Genomic DNA, 23,242 nt, shown 5'->3' with positions numbered 1-23,242 from the left:
TTGGAAAAATGAAAAATGAGACTATAATTTCTCAGAGAGCAGAGGGGAGTCGTACCGTCGCCTGGAGCTTCGTGTCTGTCCCTGAAGTTTGACCACACGGTGGCGCTGTGTCTCTCCTTCCCGACGCTCCTCCTCGTCTCCGCCACCGTACAGCTCAACCTCCCTCCCTCCCTCCCTCCCTCCGCCTCCTCCTCCTCCTCGTCCTCCCTCTACTTCCACTCGTTCCTCCCGTCGCGCTGCGCAGAGCCCCAGACGGTCCTCCAGCTCCGTGCAGCCCCGGTGCGAAGATGGTCGGCGGCTTGTGTGCTCGCAGGTTGGCCCGCCGGTCGCGGTCCGCCCTGATAGCAGCCCTCACGGTGCTGCTGGTGCAGACGCTGATTGTGTGGAACTTCAGCACCCTCGACTCCGGAGAGGAAAGAGAAAACGGAGTCTCCAACGTGCGGGAGAAGAGGGACCGGGTCGCGGGCAACAAAGCCGCTGGCGGCGACTATTTCCAGCACGGGGTCCAGCAGCAGCAGCGGCAGCATCTTCCTGCGCCTGGGAGGGGGACGTCTCGTCACATACAGCAGCCGGTAAGACACGAGCGCTGCCGACGCATTCTGATCAGATCCCCGCTAAAAAGAGACCGTGTTGCCGGGGATGCAGGGGTTGGCAGGCGGGTCAAAACAGCTCCGGTTTACGCGTTTGGGAGAAGCGCACGGCGGGGCCTCCAAATGAATGTTTGATTGTTGACACTTGAGTGGAGGCTGCCTGGCAGGGAAACGATAGGATGTCTGAAGCGAGGCAGATGCTAAGCGAGCCCTTGTTTTTGGTGTTTTTTTTACTCCTCTTCTCTTGCACTGGGAGACGGGCTTCCTGGGCTGAATGCTTGCTGAGGACGTTTGAATGAGTCCAGACTCCAGTTATAAATGCCAAAAGCTGAAATGTGAACTCAGCGTGCAGAATGATATGATGGAGGAGCAAATCCTTTCGCTAAGACTGTAGTCTCGCTGTGAAGGTGCCTGAAGAGCAGAGTCACTGGCTGGGGTTGTAGCCTGTACCTGTCACGGTCTATTTGCTGTTTCAAGTCAACTACTGTAGCTGCATGGCTCAGCAGCGCTGTCTGAGCAAGGCCAAATTGAAACATAACCTAATTTGCAGAGTAGTTTTTTGATGAGTGCACAAAGATAAGAGTCATCTGATGTTTGCAAAAACATGAACAGTTGTATTGGAAGTGGCAAGAGGCAACAGAAAGCAAGCAGACCTGCATAATGAACATCTTGCACACAGAATGAACAAATCAGGTTAAAGATAGCCTGTGGAACTGCGCCCGTTCAGACTTATAGGATCCAATGCCAGGCTGTGCTCATTGAAAATTTAAAAAATTGGCTCCCAGAAATCCAAATATTTATTTGCAGATTCCACCGACTGAGCTTTGCGCCCTGGAGGCTTAACACGCCGAGCAGGTTTTGTATTTGTACAGTGCTTCCGCGCAGCATGTGATTAATTTTCACAACCTGATGTCTGGAATTAAATTCTCGAAAAACGGAGCTCCTTCCTCGCGTGGTCTCTGAAGCAGTTCGGCTGCCCTGAAGAAGTTGGACGCCGCCGTTTCCCTTCATGAAGGCTGCCAGCCATCCGAGTGTAGCCCGGCTCCTCAGCCACCACGCAGCCAGTAGATAACGGGCTCTGATGGTGGATGATACACTGTGTGTCAGTCAGTCAGTCACTCGGAGCCGGCGCACTGTATCATCTGAATCACTCACTTCATCTGGTGGACTGTGTCCCACCTGCCGGCGTCTCCGCAGTGCAAAGTCACGCCAAGGACGCTTTTTATTCGAGTCCCTTGTCTGTTTTTTGACAGAGAGCATCCTCTAACAGAACATCTCCTGTGGCGGACTGTGGCGCTCCTTACTGATTATTACAGCTTTTTTTTTTAGGGTGTTATTATTATTATTATTTGCTGCATGAGATTATTATATTGCACATTAATCACATCACAGGAACTGAGGATGGGTCGTGTCAGAACCTTTTCATGCTGCATCAACACTGATTTGTCCAAATGCGTCCCCATTAAAACACTTAATGGATCTGCACACATGACCTTTTAAAAAGAAAGCCTTTTTTCATCCCTGCGGCTCGAGGCGCTTCACACTGCCTGAACGCCAGTCAGTCCACCAGCCAGTCAGCTGTCTGTCAGATGGCTCTCTGCAGCTCAGTGGCCCCCGGACCATTCAAATTCAACCGGTCGCCCCTCAGCCACATTCCCTAATCACTGCATTTATTACTCCCCCTCTTCTGGGCGGTGTGGGCAGTGTGTGTGTGTGTGTGTGTGTGTGTGTGTGTGTGTGTGTGTGTGTGTGTGTGTGTGTGTGTGTGTGTGTGTGACTTGGCACGGCAGAGTTGTCCAGCCCTAAGGGGTGACGCACAAAGCACCAACTGATGCTATATGAGGCTCCAACGTCTGAGAGAGTCGATGGCAGCACTTTGATCCAGAATAGAAAGAGCCAGAAGCTCCAGGATGACAATAGAAGAATATCTGAGAGAACTGGTGTTGGGTGGAAACATTATGCATAGCTGAGGATGTGTCATCGCAGCAGGCGGCAGCGGCAGTTGTCATTAGTGGTTGTTCTCCTGGTGTGTCTCTCGAGGGAAACGTCTCCACCGCCGTATACATTTCCACATTTACTCACATTAAAGACATTTCGTCAGCTGTGAGTTTTGTGTTTTCTCTCTGGCTGTGGCGACCTGTTGCAGATTCCCAAAAGTTCTATTCCTTAATTAGTTGGCTGTGTTTTTCCCGACGTTTTTGTTCTATTATTATGAATAGGTGCTCACTAAGCCGGAGTTAAACCATCCTACCTCCAGAGTAAAGCTTTAAAAAGCGTCTGGCTCCGAGCTTCACATCTGGTCGTCTGCGCTTTCTTTCCATCTTCCGCGGTAGTCGTACACCATCATGATCCCCATGTGCCCGGCGGGTGTCCACACGGCTCACACATGTTGTAAAGAGTTTTCCCCCATTAGTCATGGTAATACACGTAACGTTACCCCTGATGTACATGTTTTCCATCGCGCTAACTTTTCCTAATGGTTTCCGATGGCATAGATGGTATCACGCACCATCTGGAGGTCTGAGTTTTACTGGCTTTCCCGACATGCTTTCACCGTGTGGTGACGATGGATGACGTGCAGAACCACAAATTATTATAAATTATATTGCAATATAAAGATGTTCTTCTCAGTTTTTCCCCACTTGGCTTTGCTGCAGGCTGAGCTTTGTACAAAGAGACGAGTGCCAGCTGATATTTTAATAGAATAGCTGGTGATTGACAGAAGACCTTATTCATATTGAGTCGGAGGAAAACACAGAAATTAGAGAAGAAAAATGTGCAAGGAATTCAAATCAGCTCTGCAGAGCTTCCCTGATATTAAAGCTCTCGTGTCCTTAAAACCACTTTTTTTTTTTCCAATCAAAGTGAAGCTGCTTTTAGCAGTCGAACGGCAGGAACAGAGCATCAGGATGAACACCGATGGGTTTGTAAATGAGAACTTCCCCCCAATCATGCTGGAGTTATTGTTAACCATGCAGCGTTACCAGCAACAACACACTCCACATGCGTGTTGTGTTTTTGGAGCTCTGCTGAAATCCATTGTTTCCAACCACCAGCACAACCACGTGATTCATCCCACTGTGTCCATGATCACAGTGCTGAGTCACACACACACACACACACACACACACACACACACACACACACACACACACACACACACACACACACACACACACCAGAACTCTCGCAAACACACAAAATGATGCATGTACGTAGATGCACGGAAGCAGCTCCCCACAAACTCACCCATATCCACTGAGCAGTTTATAACTCCACACACACTCACGTGCACACAAAGTATGAGTCATTTCTTTTTTTTTCTAATCTCTATTTTTGAATTGTTACGTAGTGCTGCGACATAGGATGTGACATGGGGGCGTACTGTCGTGTGTGTGTGTGTGTGTGTGTGTGTGTGTGTGTGTGTGTGTGTGTGTGTGTGTAGCCGCTGGTCTGTTTGTGTTTATGTATTGAGGATGTCACCTTTAAATTAATTTTTTCAGTAGAAATATGAAGGTTTGGCTAACCAGCTGACTTCCAGTGCAACTGCCTGATGGTAATGTTAACTTAAAGGTCCCATATTTTATGGGATATTTTTGTCATTTTCAATACTAAAATCAACTTCAATATAGTTTTACATCTCCTCTCTACAGCGTCTGTCTGGAGCCCGACAAAGAACAGATTGAGTTGTGTCCGTCTTGAAATTGCATTGATATCAATGAGCCTCTCTTCTGATTGGCTGACTCTTTTCTGATTGTGACACCTGTAATTTTGTCAGGTCAGGAGGTTATCAGATGATAATGTAATTATTCTTATTGTCTTGTAGCTTCCTTTCTCCAAGACAGAGTAACTTTGTGACCTTTTTTTTTTTTTTTATAAAAAAAAAAAACCTTACAGAAGCCTAAACGGCACAGTTGCTGAATATGAACTGTGTGCATCTCGCGCTTTTACACTTTTACCGTATTTATGAAGCACTTAAACCTGATTTATAATAAAAAGAAAAAAGAAATGAAAATCTGAATGAATGCATTTGAGACCTTTAAAGGCCGCTCAGGTGAATCAGTGTGAATCACTCAAAGGAAAGTCAGTTCTACGTAAGTCGTTTGAGGATTAGAGCAAAGCTTGTTGCCTTCGTTTCATTCGAACAATTTCACTCTTCTCATCAACAATAACTTGAAGTTGATGAAAAATGAGCTGCACATTACAGAGAAGTAATAAATAGTGCAAATGACGTCATGTTTCTTGGGGTCAGTGTTCTCATCCGTCACTCGGTCTGTCGTTCGTAACAAAACCTCCTTTCTCACCTCGGCAGCTCAGTTCCCGTCTCACATCTCGTCGCCGACGGTGTCGTCTGTTCACTCACTGTCAGCCGGGTTTCGTATCGTATCAAAGCCGCTTCTGCAGTGGTTATAGGCAGTTAAATTGGCACTCCCAAAAAGTAAATCGTCTTGAAGTGTGAGCTGTTCTGCTTTAAACAGACCTGTGAACGTACATAATTACAGTCCTGAGACACCCAAAAGATCCACTGTGTGATTTAAAATTTCAAACATCCCCGTCATTACATCAATAAAGTATTATTCTGTAAAACCTGTAATGAGGGGGGAGAAGTAAAGTACAGTCTGACCAGCCGTCCGTCCATCTGCCGTTGAGGTGTTTTGTATTTTTTTTGCATCCGGAGAGAGAGAGAGCTTCTTTCTGGAGGAGGTTCGTCTCAGTGAGAGGTGGGAACCTATTCGGATCTGAGGGAAGAAGTGTGCACCTCAGACTTGAAAGAAACGCATCGCAAAAAAAAAAGACACTTTGATGTTGAAGTGTAATTTGTATACATGACACCGGGCTTCTTCCTGCAACAGAAAAACATTTTATCATTACCACAACGTTAAAGCCCTGTCATGTTATTTCACTAAGCGGATCCTGCTAATATGCAAAATGTCAGTGTCAGTGGGGAACCCAGAAACTTTAGATTATGTGCCGAGCAGTTTGTGGACTGAAAGTTCGGGTCTCCACAGCAGCTGAAACAGACACTTCCCGGCTAAACACTCGTCCAGCACAGCTGCTGCTAGAACGTTAGAAACACACTCGGGAACCGAAAACAGTCACGTGACTCGCAACAGTACATTATGTGGACTCTCGCTTAGGAGACGAGAGGAGAGAAAGTTCCTTGATCATATTATATTTAATAGGGCAAAAGAATAACTGCAACATCCAGTTAATGGCGAACGCAGCAAACAGAGCCGGCATCAATACTTTTAACTTTCTGATTAAAGAACCGTGTTCCCCGTCAACTCGGGCATGTCGACTTCTCAAGGTTCTTTATCCATATATTTCCAGACAGGTTATAGATGATGGTGAATCTTGGGCTTCTGTTCCCCGAACCTCTCCTCTAAACTACATTTATCGCCTGTATCATGATAACTGGAGGAGGCAGAGGAATAAGCATTTATTTGCGATGCTTTGACCAAGTACAGGTCTTCCTCAAGCAACTTTTGGCAAATATTTTTCTTCCTGAAGGCGAAAGTATGAAGTGTGTGTGATGCTCTTCTTTCTCTTTGATGTTTTTTTTTTTTAACTCTGTCCATCAGGGTTGCATTAATAAAGTCCTTTAAGGGAAAACTAATCCATGAACTATTTAAGTCATTAAAAAAGCTGAATATTCTCTTGGTCCTAATATGATGATTTGCAAAACATGCACGATGAAGATATTGAAGATATCACTTTGGGAATTTGCTGACTAAACAATGAATGTAAAACCTAACTGATAAGATGAATGTGTAACCAAATACAAATAAACAGCTGCATCCCAGCTTATCATTGCACTGCAGCTCCTTCCTTATTGACTGTTTTTCTCCTTGAATGTGATTCTTAAAGGTGGGATAAGTTTCTGTAAAAAACACGTTAAGAATTTTACCACAAAACATTCAAAAAATGTTTTTAAAGCACGTTTTCCAAAAATACCCCCAAAAATAATAACATTGGAGGAACATTGAAAAACGTGCTCCTGAAAACTCAAAGGGGTTCAGTGACTGTGAAGGTCGCTGCAGATTTGACCCTTCGTGTCCCGTGTGGAAGAAGTTACATCTGTTCATTTATTACCGTATTTATTCAGTAGAAAGAAAATCAACTCGGGGAGTCTATTTTTTTTATTTTTTTACAGTGCATTCACAGAGATTTCTGAACAACACGTTAGACTCTGTGTGTGTGTGTGTGTGTGTGTGTGTGTGTGTGTGTGTGTGTGTGTGTGTGTATGTGTTGATGCTCTTTGTGCGCCCCATCTGGAAAAAAAAACTGCTAAAATCAAAGATCATAACCGCTGTTCATCTGTCTCCTGTCACGACTACTCAAAGCTTATCATTACCACCAATTACAGAAGCAGCACTGTGTTTCAAACACCCCCCCACACACACACACACCTCCACTCACCCTCCTCTATCAACACACACCCAAACACCCCCCCCACCCCCCCAATCTTTCCCTCATCCTCTCCACAGATGGTTTCATTCCCCAACACATTAATAACGCATCATCCAGATGAATGAAGCTATATAATACCTAGCGTTGCCAATAATCCCGTAGGTAAGAGGCTTAGCAGACAGCCCTGAGAGAGAGACAGAGACAGACAGAGGGAGAGATAGGGGGGGGGGGGGGGGGGAATTAGTTTTATCTGAAGACGGGTATCCATGTTGATATTTAGCAGAGAGCTAAAAGGCTACACACACACACACACACACACACACACACACACACACACACACACACAGGTTGGGTCCAGACCCTGGCCATATGGACGGGTTATTAGTCCCATGCTGTTTAGTAGTTTCAGGGTTATCCCTTTAAAGAGATCTCCTTTATTTAATAAAGAGATTAGTGCACACTGGACTCCAACTACACGACGCTGCATTGATCAACCTCGTATTAAACTTTGTAATAATATATTTTGGCACGTTTTGATAGTCGTACAGTTTGATCCTATCACTTTGGTTCTTTCTTATTAAAGAAAGGTTTCAAGATTGAAGTCTCACAGCGGGGTTCAGATTTCAGTGGCCACCGGGGTTCATTTCACATGATAAAGGGTCCTTCGGTACAAATGACTCAAGAGTTCCAGTAGCCATGATTTGCTTTTTTAATTTCTTAAGCTCTCACACAGCATGTGTCCGGGCTGAAGAATAAAATTCAAAAAACTTCTTCTGATCAAAGAAAACCGAATTTAAAGCCCCAGAAAACAAGCTTCTTTTCTCAATCTGGTTCTTATTATGAGTTTTCTACATGAACATGAGACAGTCTGAGAAAGATGGAACTCATTCATGAGATTTCTGTGTTTGTTTCTGACCTTTGCTCTTTTCTCCGATGGAGCTCAGCTGGAGAAATTTAACATCAACCGCACGGAGCTGCTTTTTTCTTCAAGGATATTGAGTGTTATAAGAGCGATACTTCAAACCTATTGGTCGTGGATACTCTTACTGATGAAAACAGTTGTGTAAGCTCTCTTCTGTGGCTCTGGAGAAGCCCTGAGGATATCATAGTGATGTCATCCGGGTCATCTCAAGCAGCATGGAGACACTTTAAATTTAGAAAGCGTATTTTGCACCGTCGGTGTGGAGTTTGAAAGATGTGGACGTTTACAACACAGCGAGGGTCAGTTGAAAGATGGTGCATTATGGGAAATGTAAGGTCCAGCATTTTTGAATCTGAACCGTGGCTAGTATATATAAAAATGGTCATGGTCTCTGCGTCTGAAGGGTGCAATACCACTAAGGGCCACTAGGGCTGTCTTCAATAGATTCCCGTTGAAAAAAGCGTCAACTTCTCTTATGAAATAACAAGTCGATGGATGTTTTACACGAGTTGTTACGAAGTCATTCACTAAATACACTCTTTCTGAAAATAATCACAATATTAATTAGATATTAGGCCTCAAAGAGAGGTATGTTTTGGGGCGTGTCTGGCTTGATTGACGTGCCTGGATGTGCGTCCAGGTTTCCAGCATATGTCTCTGACTCCTCGGCGACGGACAAAATGCCAGATTCAAGACTTAAAACCGGTCGTCCACAAACCAACGGGTGATGCCTCTTGATCTCGACCCACAGTAGATATTAAAAGTCCCTAAAAGTTGCCCAACTTTATGCGACCGCGGTACTGGAGTACTTTTGAAACCCAAATTTTAAGTAGCTTTTAAGGTCCGGCTTTAAAGTCCAGTTTGATTTCTAACTATGACGTCACAAATTCAGATTTTAAACTGATTTATTCAACAGTTGCATTTTTTTTAAAGCAGATACTTATTACATGAAACATGCAAATTACTGCAGCTAAAACATCCTGCATCTAATCTTTATTCATCGCCAGTAGAGTGGCAATCAATTGTAAAAGTGTGGTGAAGTGTAATGTTATATTTATGGGTTTTCGACGGTGCTATTTTAAGGAGGATCAGGTCGTTTTTCTATCGTGGAACATCGGGGAATTTTCTCGACGTGGTGTCGGCCGTCAAGCTGGGACATTTGTCTTTAGTGGCACTTTGTCCAACGTCCTTGTTGCTGCAGACTTTTTCAGCCTTGATCAGAGTGGCGTACTGTATGTAAAGAGTGTGTATTGTAGCGCCTGCTGCACTCGCCGTGAATAGACTTGTGTAGGGGATCATTAGACCGTATGGAGTGTGTTTGTCTTTCAAGCGTAATGATGGCATCTCGCTGAAGAGACACTTGACAGCCTTGTCATCGGGGGAAGAACGAGGCCCACTTCTCTCAAACCGCTGCAGCGCCGCCACATCGACGTGCAGCACCTCGATCCACATGTGAACTGAACATGAAATCACAGCCACATGGACTCGTGACACGCTGCACTGAGCCACGGCCTTCCTACTTCATCCCTAACGCACCGTACACTCATCTCTGTGTATTGTGTTATTCTAATAAGACAGGCGGGGGGGGTGGAGGGCGGGGGGGTGACAGAGAGGGAAAAGAGTACATGGCAGTGTGGTGAAGACACGGGGCAGTGACGTGACGGCCGGGGAGAGATAGGGGCGATCCGGCCTGTCAGGGGAAGCTTTTGTCCTTCTAGTCCCGTGGAGCAAGAGGAGAACTGACAGCGGTGCTTTTCTTCCTCCTCTTCCTCCTCTTCTCCTTCTTCTTCTTCCTCTTCTTCTCCTTCTTCTCCTTCCTCTTCTTCTCCTTCTTCTTCTTCTTCTTCTTCTTCCTCTTCTTCTCCTTCTTCGTCTTTCTCCTTCTTCTCCTTCTTCTTCTTCCTCTTCTTCTCCTTCTTCGTCTTTCTCCTTCTTCTCCTTCTTCGTCTTTCTCCTTCTTCTCCTTCTTCTTCTTCCTCTTCTTCTCCTTCTTCGTCTTTCTCCTTCTTCTCCTTCTTCTTCTTCCTCTTCTTCTCCTTCTTTGTCTTTCTCCTTCTTCTCCTTCTTCCTCCTTCTTCTCCTTCTTCTTCTTCTTCTCCTTCTTCTTCTTCCTCTTCTTCTCCTTCTTCTTCTTCCTCTTCTCCTTCTTCTTCTTCTTCTTCCTCTTCTTCTCCTTCTTCGTCTTTCTCCTTCTTCTCCTTCTTCTCACTATTGGAGCTGAATGCCAACAGTCCAAAATAATTGTCTGTGATAAAGAGAGAAAGTGAGAGGAGAAAGAAAGAGACAGATACAGATACAGAAGAAAGCTGGAGGAAGAAATGTTGGGGGGGGGGGAAGAAAAGATAAACGTCTCATCCCTTCTACAAATCCGTTGTCGACTCAAATCCCGGCGTAATCCTTCGGGGAGCCCGGTTTGGTTTGAAGGCTTGTTAGCGTAGCGCCGGGCCGCGGCTGGCAGAGACGGTGAGGTCGGACACCGTTTCTGGAAACTAACCTGAGTCCAAATGACGTCCAGTCACACGGAGGACGTCCGTCATTTTCCCCTCCGTTGGTGAAGTTAAGGATTTAGAGGTAAGCTGGTGCCGAGGCACTGATCAAGCTGGTCTTATCAAGCATCACTAAACAGTAGCTCTGATTCAGGATTAGACCGAGATGGATGCATGTTCACGCTGCTGCAACGTCTCCCCGCTGCATCCTGGAACAGCTTCGTCTACAGGTGACATTTTTCACAATACAGGTAGAAGTTCTGTATGAGAAAAAAAATAATAAACTTTAGTTGTTTAGCATCTTTCATACAAAGAAATGCAGCTCAAACATAAAATAGATATAAAGGAACATTTGAAAATGTAGAAAAGAAATGAGATGCATGAAATTAAACACAAATAGAGTTCAAATATAAAATGAAGCAATATGCATTTTAAAGGTCAAGTGCAACAGAGCTTCAAGAGCAGCTGGTTAAAGGCTGAAGTAAAGAGGTATGTGGTGAGCTTTCTTTTAAAACTATTAACTGAGCGAGCTTCCCTGATATCTAGAAGCTGAATCCCCAACATAAGCCACATAAAAAAACGCTCCCGTTGCCAGTAGGATATAACCCCATCATGCCAGCGTGTTTAGGTGGATGTTCAGGGTCATATTGCGTAATCCCTCACCTTCGGGTCCCTGAAGCGGTTCAGCTGGAGGCAGCGACTGCACAGGATATTGGAAAGGTACTGCAGACGCACTACGAGATGCAAACACACACACACACACACACACACACACACATGCACACGCACACACACACTCACACACACACACTCCTCAACGTCACACACCTACAGAATGCATAAAAATCATAAAACACTCACCCACACAATCTCTCTCTCTCTCTCTCGCAAACACACACAGACTCTCTCTCTTTGAGAGTAAATAAAGTTATAAAACCCTCCGTGCACTACATGAAAAGCCGCTCCTCAGTATTCATGTTCACCCACCAGGACCGGGCTGAGAGCTCGTACTCATTACCGAACAGGTGTTTTTTCCATCAGCGGTGCGTTTAGATTCTGTCTGTTCTCCCCGCCGACACGCACATCACCACGCTCTCTTCATCTCCCTCCTCCTCTTCCTCTTCCTCTTCCTCTCCCCGATCGCCCCCTCCCTCCCCCCTCCCTCTCCCTCCCTCCTGCCTTCCTCTCCCAATCTGGAGTGGGGACGTCTCGCTGCGCCGGCCGCCCGGTCCTCCAAGACGCCGCGGGTCTCCCAAATCAGCTTCAATGAGGAGCCCCGCGGAGGCTGTCGCTGCCGGGGAGAAATTGCGGTGTAATTGAGCTGCGTGATAATAATACGTTCTTCTCTCTGATTTCCTACCAGCGGTGAATCATCAACACCATCATCATCCTGCCATCACATCAGCAACGCTCCGCGGACGCTTCCACACCGCCGCCGCCGGAGTTGACCTGCTCTTTCACTAGATTCCCTCTCTCTCGTCAATTGCTCTCATTCCACTTATTTTATTCCCATTTCCTCCGTCGCCAGCTATCCTTCCAGTTTCTGTTCCCTTTCATTGGACGCCGTGCCTCAGAGGTATACAGAAATTACAATGTACGAAACAAGCGTGTGTGTGTGTGTGTGTGTGTGTGTGTGTGTGTGTGTGTGTGTGTGTGTGTGTGTGTGTGTGTGTGTGTGTGAGCAGAGGACGATAATTAGGATGTGATTGTGAGTATCAAACACCTTTTTGCTTCATACTTAAAGCCATTAAATGCTTCTATGGTCGGAAGGGTGGCAGCTTGGTCGTTTCTCTGCATCAGCTCTGGTTTCCTGGTTTGACAAATATTTGAATTTCAAACCCTGTGAAGATTTAACCCATAATTCCTCTGTTTGTCTCGCTCTCTCTCGGCCGCAGAAATGCTCACATGTTCGTGCATTCCCGCACGTCACACTTTCACAGGGTACAAAGGCCTCTGTGTTTCCCTCCATGGCATTTGCAGGCACTTTGTTAAAGGTGAGGGTGTGTGTGTGTGTGTGTGTGTGTGTGTGGTGTGTGTGTGTGTGTGTGAGAGAGAAAGCAGGAGGGGAGTTTACACAGCTTTCAGTGCTTTAACCGTCCCTATGAAAATTCCCTTCACAAAGAAGACAACCATTAGGAAAATCATTGACTGCTTATTGGTGTCAGCACTATTTGTGTGTGTGTGTGTGTGTGTGTGTGTGTGTGTGTGTGTGTGTGTGTGTGTGTGTGTGTGTGTGTGTGTTAGTTAGCAACCCCCCCGCCCCCACCAATCCGTTTTATTTAAATAGGCCTACAACAATCTCTTTATGTAACTCCCGTTTTTTATCCGGTGTTTCGTGGCGAACACGTCGTTCCTTCACGAAGGGCCGAGTAAGTCTCTCGGCGCTCCTCCAGCAGCTCTCATGCATCCTTAATGGTTTTCTGAGCTCGTCTCTGGACGAGGTTTGGCTGCTCCTGTCGGGGCTGAAACCCGAGAGCACCAACCACATTACTGTACCTGTACACGCAAAACTACAGCGGCCGGCGTGTACATGAACTGTCGGAGTGTGACCGAGTTAGCTGCCTTTATTCCTATTAGCCTCGTGCACGGCGTGCATGCGCTCCAGAGGCATTATGGAGTTCGCACGACATCATTTTCTTAACTGCTGAGAAAAGAGATTCGGTCAAGGCACTTATAATTCATCCGCCGCACGTCTGCTTGCTTAGCACTCAGGTCTATTTGCCTAAAAGACACAAATGACTGCAATTTAACAGCAATAGAAGAGGACTGTAATGAGTTGGTAACTATTTGCTTGATGTGAGCATGTTGCTGCAAGGTGGGAAGAATAATCAAAGGAATGGGACTATATTTTTCACCGGCACTGTGGCCAGTGGCAGCAATGGAGATTAATGAGCAGGAGGATTACAAGCTTCTCGAAAATTATTATGCTACAGTTTTTTTGTCTGTCCTTGTTTTTCTTTCTTTTCTTTGTTTAATAGACTTGGGATTTAGCTTGTACCGTATACTATATTGCTTCTGCAGAAATTATTCCATTTGATTTGTGGTGGAGGGAGAGGGGGGGGGGGGGGCTGGTGGTTTTAAATGGTGCCTGCTTTATGCAACTGGAACAGCGAATGCGAAGCTCCCCTCAGTACATGCACACTAGTAGCTCTGTTCAAGGAAAAGCTGCACATTTACAATAAATCATCTATTTTTTTTTTATGGATGAAACTAATATAAAACGTGTTTATTTGCTACCTATGGACACACCCAGGCTTTTTCCTCCACTTTCCAGTCTAAATGCCGAGCTCGGCGAACTGGAACTGGCTGCTTACGTCAACTAGATATTTAATGTACAGACATTAAAGTGTTATTGATCCTCTCATCTAACTCTTGGCAAGAAAGCAAATAAGCAGAATTCAAAGTATTCCCTTAGAAGTGTTTTGATTATATTTGAGGGATGTGACATTTACATGGAGCTCTGGGGAACCTGAATGCATCCTTGTGTCAAAGCCTTTGATTGTCTGTGTTAGTGTTAGTTTTTGAAGAAAAGGACCCAAATGCACCACAGAGAAGGGAAGTTGTAGGCGCGGGAAAAAAAAAAAGAAAGAAGCAGGTAAATAAAAACACAAAGACCTGCCTGAGGCGAACGTCTGAAATGCAGGTAATAAGCAAATGAAGCACAAAGAGCAGCCTGAGTGAGAAAAAAGAAAAAAGGATAAACAGAAGCTTCACAGGGAAAACACACAAAGCCTGAAATAGGGAGGAAGGAGATCCAAACCGCCAGACGGGATGTACGTGCTGCACTGACAGGGCTGATTAGCAGAGAGGCTGCAGGTGAGCAGATTAGCGAGCTGGGAGCAGGTGAGGTGGGCGTGGCCGAGCGGAAGGACAGCAAAAGTTCAACTGACGCTGCGTTCAAATGTCATCGGATTTACCGCGCACACGAGAAGAGTCCGTATGAACGGCACCCTCTTGGGGTATTCACGACGACACAGCGGAAAGGTCAGAGGTCGTGGAAGGTTGTTTTCTTAGTTGGATGTTAAGCTGCTATATTGTGATTCTCAATCTGTGGAGTTTGTCTTCATGAACTTAGATAACAGCCGACGTCTGAGGGAAATGTCCATCTTCCCGACGGCCTCGTCTTTTCCCTCTGCGTCTTTGTATTTCCTGCATTACGTTACCCGCCTGTTAGCTTGCTAAGTCGTTAGCCTCTGCGGCTTCTTGACGCTGTCCACATTGACGTTGCCTAGCAACGGTGCTTTTACGACTTTTTACCACTCGACCGCCGAGCACGCGACTTCCCGTGTCGCGACCACGAGCTCACGAGCTCCGTTTTGAACGCAGCATGTGGAAAAACAGAAGAGCAGAGAACCGAGGTTATGACGCTGCACCGTCTGGGCGAGTTAGCGTAACTCCACTTTGGTTTCTGGCTGCCTGAACACTGCAACGTCTTAACGGTGGCCATTTCAGATGACAGTTACTACTACATCACACAATCCCCTCCAGCATGGTCGTCGTGAGCAGATGGAGTTGGATCATTTTAGTCGTGGAAGTGTAGATGTTCAAACTTTCCATTATACCGAGCGCCATCTGCTAATGAGAGTCATGTTTTACGCTCCAAGGAATACGAGAGGATGAGGAGACCTTCAGTTGAGATTACAGGATCATCGTCTGCACGCAAACATCCCAACTGTTTATTAGCATAAATGTGAAGAGTCATTTCGTTTTAACCCCCTACCGTAAAAACATGTTTTTAACCTTGTCGACATGTCCACGTGGGGGCAGGTTTAATATCTGGGGGACAATTTAATGAGTGAAATGAGCCTGAGCAGTGACGGCCTCAAAAACAGACGCAGACAGCCGGGGTTTCATATGTCACATACCTCAGGAAACCATCCTGCCAACTAGAAACCATGGAGCTGCAGGTGAGCGGCGGGGCGGGGTGGGGGGTGGGGGGGCAGAGGACGGGGACTATTTTAATATTCAGCTGGGAATGAGGAAAATTCGTATTTGGGAAATGATCAAACTTTAAAGTGAACAAACCCCAGAAAACAGGAAAGTGACAAACAGCCTCGTCATCGTCCGAATAAACGGGAATATTTTCACCTCATTTTCTTCCTTTAAAAAAAGAAAACGCCGTTTCAAGTGATGTCAAACCAACAACAACGTCCCTCCTTCCTCGTGGGATGTTCCCAGTTGTGTTTTCGGGCTCGGAGGTCAGGACATTCCCAGCTGCTCGTCAACAGTAGATCGGTGTCGAGTTACGTCGAAGGCGATGGGGGATTTTCTCTTTGGAATAATGTCTAAAATGTCATTTTGATGCACAGATGTGAGTTTTTAGGGGTTCAATCAAGAGCAGAAAGAGGAATTAAAGCGTGTTGTCGGTACAGTTTTGGCTCCGCTGCTCTTCTTCGTCACATATATTACTCCATGTCGTGCCCTTTGTACAACGATCCTGTCTTTCCTCCGCCTCGCGCCACTAACCAGTTCTTTACATTCAATTTACCCAATAAGAACAGAAACATGATCCCTGTGTGAGAAGCTGCAGCTCTGTACATGCTGAATTATACAAACCGCTGCGTGTCGAGTGTCAGAAATTCCTGAGATCCGACTGTGTTTGCAGCGGAGCTCACTGTAGACGTCAGGTAGAGGAATCCATCACCGTGGTCCAGGACGGATGTTTAATGGATGAAGAGTTCGGGGGGATTCACGGCCTTGGATGTACACAAAGGTGTGTAGGAGTGTGTGTGCGCGGCATTTCAACATCACAGGTCAGGGAAGGTGGTAGTTCTGTCTCGTGTGTGTGTGTGTGTGTGTGTGTGTGTGTGTGTGTGTGTGTGTGTGTGTGTGTGTGTGTGTGTGTGTGTGTGTGTGTGTGTTGTTTACGTCGTCGTGTCGCGACGCTTCTAAACGCGTACGTTCGTCTCACGCTCGTCGCGATTAGTTTTCACTCGTCGTCAACGATGTGCGTGTATTGTTTGTGTTTTCCATATCAGCGTGCAGCTGTGCGTATTTAGCGCCTGCTGGGTCGCCCGCCGGCACCCGGCGCCCTGCTTCGGCTCCGAAGGGCCTCCAGAGGATTTTTCTTTCTTTTTTCTTTTTTTTTTTTTTGCTGACAAATCGATGCTGCCGGACCGGCTAACTGCTCCTTCTGTGGCTGGCAGCGACAGCGACGTACTCTGAATACCAAACGATGGCCATGAGCACTTTTCTCCCTCTCTTTGTTTGCGACAAACACACACACGCACACACACACACACACACACACACACACACACACACACACACACACACACACACACACACACACAATATGACATCACTGAGCAAACCCCGACTTTCAGATGGGCCCGGCTTAAGAAAAAAAAAAAAGCTCCAAATCCGGCCTAAAATCTGGATTCCAAACCTAATCCTCAACTCTCGGGATGTGATCAGAGTCGCTCCGGGGTGCGGCTATCGGCCGGCGCTCCCTTCCTCGTTGCCCTCTCGCTCTCCCTTCTTATCCCTTGTCCCCCCCCCCCCCCCCTCACTTATCCTCTCCCTTTTTTGGGGACAGCTGTTTCACACTGTGAAAACGGGGGGAAAGTAGCTTTAATTTTGCCAATAATGCCTCAGTCTGTGCATCTGCTCTGTCAAGAGTGATTAGCGCAGCAGAAGCTGCCGTTGCCGCGGTGACGAGCCCATATGGTTTCCGTATGTACTGGTAAGCATTCGGCTTGATCTGTCACTTTGTATTAGAATTTGTTTTACGTGGTGATATAATCATTAAATCTTTACGCAGTACGGCGAGAACAGGGGAAGTGTGTGTGTGTGTGTGTGTGTGTGTGTGTGTGTGTGTGTGTGTGTGTGTGTGTGTGTGTGTGTTTGATTAAAGGTACATGAGGTTGTAAATGATGCTTCAGGACACGTTAACTTTTAAACCCGACGACAGTAAAACGTCTCCGAGTTCATCAGAATGTTTCGTGTGTTTGGGAGGATTTTCGCTAGTGATTTAGTAAATGAGAGATTTTGGACTTTGTTACTGTGCGGCATTCTTGAGCCTAATCTCACACAATCCCCCCCTACACATACACACACATACACACACACCACATACACACACACACACACACACACACACACACACACACACACACACCACATACACACACACACACACACACACACATACACACACACACACACACACACACACACACACACACCACATACACACACACACACACACACACACACACACACACACACACACACACACCACATACACACACACACACACACACACACACACACACACACACACACACCACACGCACACACACCACACGCACACCACATGCACACACACACCACATGCACACACACACCACATGCACACACACACACACACACACACACACCACATGCACGCACACACACACACACACACACACACACACACCACATGCACACACACACCACATGCACACACACAAGGCAGTCTTTGCATTCACAGTGACTGAACCCAGTGAACCTCAGCTCTCCTACATTCTTCAATAAAGGTACTCGCTGCATCACACACACACACACACACACACACACACACACACACACACACACACACACACACACACACACAGGATGCTCTGTGTGGCTCTTTAACAGTTTCCTCTCAGACTGAGGGAGTACAGCTCCCGCCTGGTTTGAGTTTGCCACACAGTGCGCCGCTGTAGCCGGCTTCAGCTCCCGGTCCTTCAGCTGTACCAGCGATCAGCTCGTCTCCACCGTTTGCCAGAGCTAACCACATAATTACAGCACTCGTCTGGCCGAATCGCTCCTCAATGCAAACCAGATTGTGCAGTTGCAGAGAGCGGCTTTTGGCGAACTCTCAGAGCGCCCGGGACGACGAGGCCGGCGCTCGAAGGCCCTCCTGACCTTCGCGGCGGCGCGGCGGAGACGGAGCCGACTCCCTCGGCTTATCTTTCTCAGAAGGTCGAGGATTAGTGATCTTTGGGTCTCGTAGCGTCGACTCGTGTCTTATGGATCGGCATCGAGCGGACACACCAGAATCCCAGCTCGCAGTGCTCTGAGCTGTGGTAGGAAAGTCTGATTGGTGGAACAGGATCTTTCTGGCTTTCCTCTTCATTATGTCGGAGAAGGAGCAGACACACCGAGTCAACTGGTGAATATGTTTTGGGAATGTGTGGACATGTCAGGTGTGTATGTATTTGTGGCTGAGCGTGCGTGTCTCTGCCTTTTGCACGTCTAATTCGTGTACTTATCTGAAAGTGGATATGGATGACATGGATTTCCTGTGGCTGCATCCCGTCTCCAACACAGGAAAAAGAAGACGTAGACAAAACTCAGCCAGGAAATGCTTAAATCGAACGTCTCACAAAAAAAAAAAAAAAAGAAAGAACCCGGGGACTTCCTCGGCTTTCAGTGTTTTCCTGCGCTGTACATCAGAGAGTAAAAGCGGAACTGGAAAGAATGGAAGATCTAAAAGAGACAAATTGGTGTGTCAACTAAATGAATGATTTGTTATTGTCGCCTTTTTCTCTGCTTGATCTGTGACTCAGCTTCAGCAAAACCCCGCAATCACAGCAAGAGGCTGTCAGGGAATGTTTGGTCTTCGCACTCAGCGTCTATCAGGGTCAACACATGTTGTCTTCCTGTTTCTGATACTGTTCCTTCTCATTCAGGTTGATATAGAGATGATATATAAAACATCTGCAGGATCATTATAAAGCCTTCGGCTCATTAGGATAATTACAACCATACTGTTGGTGCTGGCTCCAACATCTCAACTGTAACTTCTTTCATTGTTCACTTTATTTCATTCTTTCTGTTTCATTAACTCTTCCTCACAAGGGCAATTTTTTTTTTATAAATATATATATATATATATATATGTATAAGGTAAAAAGTTCACGCTTTTTATCGAAGGCTTCAACTAACAATTATTTTCATCGATGATTAATTCTAAAAACTTTTCTTGGTTTATAAAAGAGAACGTAGTCCGATATTGTCTATCACACTTTGACGGAGATGAAGTTTACATTGTTCATCGCTAGTCAGGAGTCCAAAACACCAAAACTAGATAGTTCTAGAAATCAATCAAGTAATTACATGAGATTTAATCAGTCACCAGATTTGGTGCAGACCAGTTGATTTGAGTGTGAACAGCTCCTGCTGTGAACTAAGCAGAATCATTTTAAGTCCAAAATGTCAAAACCATTGAAAAAGTGATGTCATGGTTCTGTGATGGAATAACCTGCAAACGCTGTTGAAACGTGTCGTTTTCTGTAACTTGAATTCACTACCGGTTCCTGAATGATACTTTTTTTTCGATATCAACTTTATAACAACACAAGAAAAAACTTTGACGCTAAAACATATTTCCGCGTAAATGCCTCACAAACAAGCGATCGCCAGATGCACCCACATCCTGCAGAACACGCAGCTCACGCTGGTGTGTGGCCCAAGATCCGCTTTCGAAAAGTGAAATGAGTCGTTCAAATGTCTGATTTTAGTTAAAACCGTGTAATTTTATTAACGGCTGCCTAAGTAGAGCTTACGTATGCTAAGGCTAACTGACGCTAATGAGATTTACTCCTGTGTAAATGTACAAAAACCTATTAATGTTGGTTTGGCCTATAAGGTATGAAGGCTTTTTTTGGTATTAGATAGTATCGGAGGAATTTGTAAAAAAGTAAAAGTATCAAAGTATAGTACACTGCGCTGGTGTATATTGTAATATTAGGTTCATTCAGAAAATCATCATCATCATCATCAGGGAGAATCTGTAGAGCTGCAACACGCTGCCCAAACGGCAGGTGATGTTTAACCACGACTCAACAGCACGCTGTGAGGGAGGCGCTGAGGAGGCGCTGAGGAGGTGCTGAGGAGGCGCTGAGGAGGCGCTGAGGACCCGCGGACCGGTCGTGTGCTGGACGCCTCCCGGTACGCAGTACGTCCTACTGCGCCGGTGGAAAACAGGGGAAGGATTTTTTTTTGCCGTGTCAGATGCTTTGCAGAAAAGTAATTTCCTCCTGTTTTCCATCGGGGCTGGAGATAAGCCAGAACTCCTGGCGCACGGAGGAACAACAGATTATACATATTTTCTCTTATAGCGGAGAACAAAGAAACTCACACTCAACGACAGTGAGAGGAAGGCTGTAAGACGGTGGAACGTCGTACGAGGTCTGGAGAAGTCACTTCTTACACCCACAGTACTGTCGATAGTGACCAAATAAACATACAGTACATGTACACCAAGACCGGCACAACAAACATCCCAAAGTTAACAGCAGTTCAACTCACAAATCTCTGAATTTCTCATTTCACCACAGAGACACTGAAAAGAGATTTCTTTATTTAAACCCCCTCTCATTTATTTATTTCCAACGATTCAATTATGTATTTACCTCCGCTGTATTTACTTTTGGCAGCAGCCGAATTCGGTCGTCAAAAAAAAAAAAAAACACCGCACATCATTAGCGAGATAACCCCACTGAGCAAAACTGACAAGTGTGAGAAAGAAAAGGCAAGCGAGAGAATGAGAGACGAAGGAGGCGAACGACAAACATGATGAAATAAAAGTTTTTTCGGAATAACGCTGCGTGGGAGGAGATTTGGAGTGACCTAATTAAAATGTTGGAATCCTGAGAGGAATAAATTAAGAAAATGTCAGTTAGGCTGAGCTGGAGGAGGGGAGATTAAGAGGCGCAAGCTCCAATACTGTCTGATTTCTGCTCTTCTTCTCTTTTATCGCCGCTGCATGGGAACATTGGTATTTAACAACAACGTAGTGAGTTGGTGTTTTCCCTTCATATAAACCATCCGAGTACACGGACAGAGTCTGTGATGACGTGAAGGAAAAAGCAGAGGAACGTGCGTAACCAACTTCAGAAAGTGTCACGAGATAGAAGTTGAATAGGCTGCAAGCTCGTCTGACATGGATGATCAAACTTCCCGAGGAAACTCTGAAATGAAAATGGAAATGTGACAATAGAGAGAAAGGAGACGGGGAGCGACGGGGCTGCACATAATAGTCCCACCTTACAGTTTAAGCAGCTTAAGTTTCCACATCGGCGCTGTGCTGTAGCGCTATAAAAAGTCACTGGTCTGTTAGCATCACCTAGCCAGCAGCCATCACAGATACCCCCCCCCCCCCCCCATCCCCACCATCCTCCCTCCCCCGGGGGGAGCTCCATATGGGGCCAACACTTTTCTGCTGTGCTGGACAGGATGGGACCATACGGGCGCCGTCGGACTGCGTGTAGCGTGTATTAGAGCACATGACAGCGATGGTAATGTGTCAATTGTCAACAGGAGGGGGGGGGGGGCAATGAGAGGTAGTTGTAGAGGGGGAGGTAGGGAGGAGATGGAAGAACAGACAGCTGGTACCAAGATTGGTGTTATTTAAGGATGACTAAGTGACATGTTGACAAGAGGCAGATAAGAGGACTCCGTGGAACAAAGATGAAAAAGTCGGTGAGGCTCTGATGCCCGTGTGCTTCCGTAAAGCACGAGATCTTTGATTCTGCTTCCCTTTGAAGTGATTCATGGAAATAACACCATGTGGCATGCATGAATTTCAGCACCGGATGGAGGAAGAAAAAAAAAAATGGGAGAGTCTGGTGCAGCATCTCTAATGCCGAGGCTCCACGCTCTCCATCGACTCGCACAGCCGCAGCGGGTTGTTTCCACCTTTTGACGACGCTTCACCAGCGTGTGCCGTTTGTGCAATAATCACTCACTTTACTCTGAATCGCAATCAATTCTGAAAGTTGAAATCCATCAAAGTTTTAACAATGAAAAACTCCTGCGCTGAAGAGGATGTTAGATCTAATCTATTGGGCCATAATCGGTTGCAAATGAACAGTAGTTTCAGTTTACATTTCTCAAGGGAGCTGAAATGAAAGTAAATTCCCCCCCAACACTCGCATGCCGCCCTCCAGCACTCAGACCTGCGCCGTGTAATCCGGGCGTGGAGTGTTTGCTCAGAGTCACAACAACGACAACAGCAGGTCATCTGTTTCAATCTAACAAGAGATGGTTGCAACAAAGCTCAGTTTTTTTGTTTTTTTTTGTTCAATTCCTCCCAAAACTTCTCGTCAGCTGACGGGAAGCTTTACATAATTTCTGTCATGATTACTTATCCCGACCTTAAATCTCCTGCGGACGGTTAGGTGTGTGATTCTCTGCTCTCCTGTGCAGCGCCCGGTCTGGTCTGCTGGTTATTGGTGATAGTGTTACAATGGCTGTGGGGCTACACTCCACTTAAGCTGTCACGCCTGTAATAAACAGCAAATTTCAGTGTGAAGCAGCTCATCTGCTGGTGTGCGCGAGTCAGAAAGAGAAAGAGGAGGGAAGCCGAAGGCCACGGCGAACATGGCGCCTCACGGGAGACGTCTGCCTGACGACGTCGGACGCGGTGAAACAAAAGAGAGACTCAAGGATAGACAAACCACAACTAACACGTTGATCATCTTATCAGGCAGAAAGGTTCAAGTGAAGCCGAGTCGTTTAGTATCTTTACTCTGGCGGTTGGCTGTTTGCCAGCGTTTTGCCTCGTCAGCAAATTTACACGCGATTACCAGCGAATATCTCCCTCGAGATGTGATTTTATTTCTCTTAACTCAAATCAGCTTCATCTGAGCCTTTAGACTGTTATACAAGCATAATATATCAAGTATACAACTCTATCTGTCCACAGCCAGTATGGACAGAGAGAATGAGCCAGTAGGCAGGATTTTAATCAAACGTGAAGTCGGGATGGGTCACGAATTTTGAATATTCGAATAGTCGTTTTAATCTCCAAAATCGATTAGTACACAACATTCATCGAAATGTTTTATTTTTTCAAG

The 23,242-nt window shown here is 46.0% G+C and overlaps 1 protein-coding gene across 1 annotated transcript in view; it reads left to right on the top strand.

The window, feature by feature from the left end:
* Positions 1 to 212: 212 nt before the first annotated feature.
* The window catches only part of xylt1 (xylosyltransferase I), a 73,861-nt gene continuing 50,831 nt past the window's right edge, over positions 213 to 23,242 (top strand). Inside the window, exon 1 of the mRNA XM_069165821.1 lies at positions 213 to 572. Within this exon, the coding sequence (XP_069021922.1) occupies positions 288 to 572 (285 nt within the window). The 5' untranslated portion in view covers positions 213 to 287. The remainder of the gene's footprint in view (positions 573 to 23,242) is intronic.

Source organism: Embiotoca jacksoni, unplaced genomic scaffold, assembly GCF_022577435.1.
Source record: "Embiotoca jacksoni isolate LCO1_2020_lvr unplaced genomic scaffold, fEmbJac1.0.p SCAF_36, whole genome shotgun sequence".
NCBI classification, from domain to species: Eukaryota; Metazoa; Chordata; class Actinopteri; family Embiotocidae; genus Embiotoca; species Embiotoca jacksoni.
The sequence above is the reverse complement of the archived record's forward strand: the minus strand, read 5'-3'. Positions and strand labels throughout refer to the sequence as shown.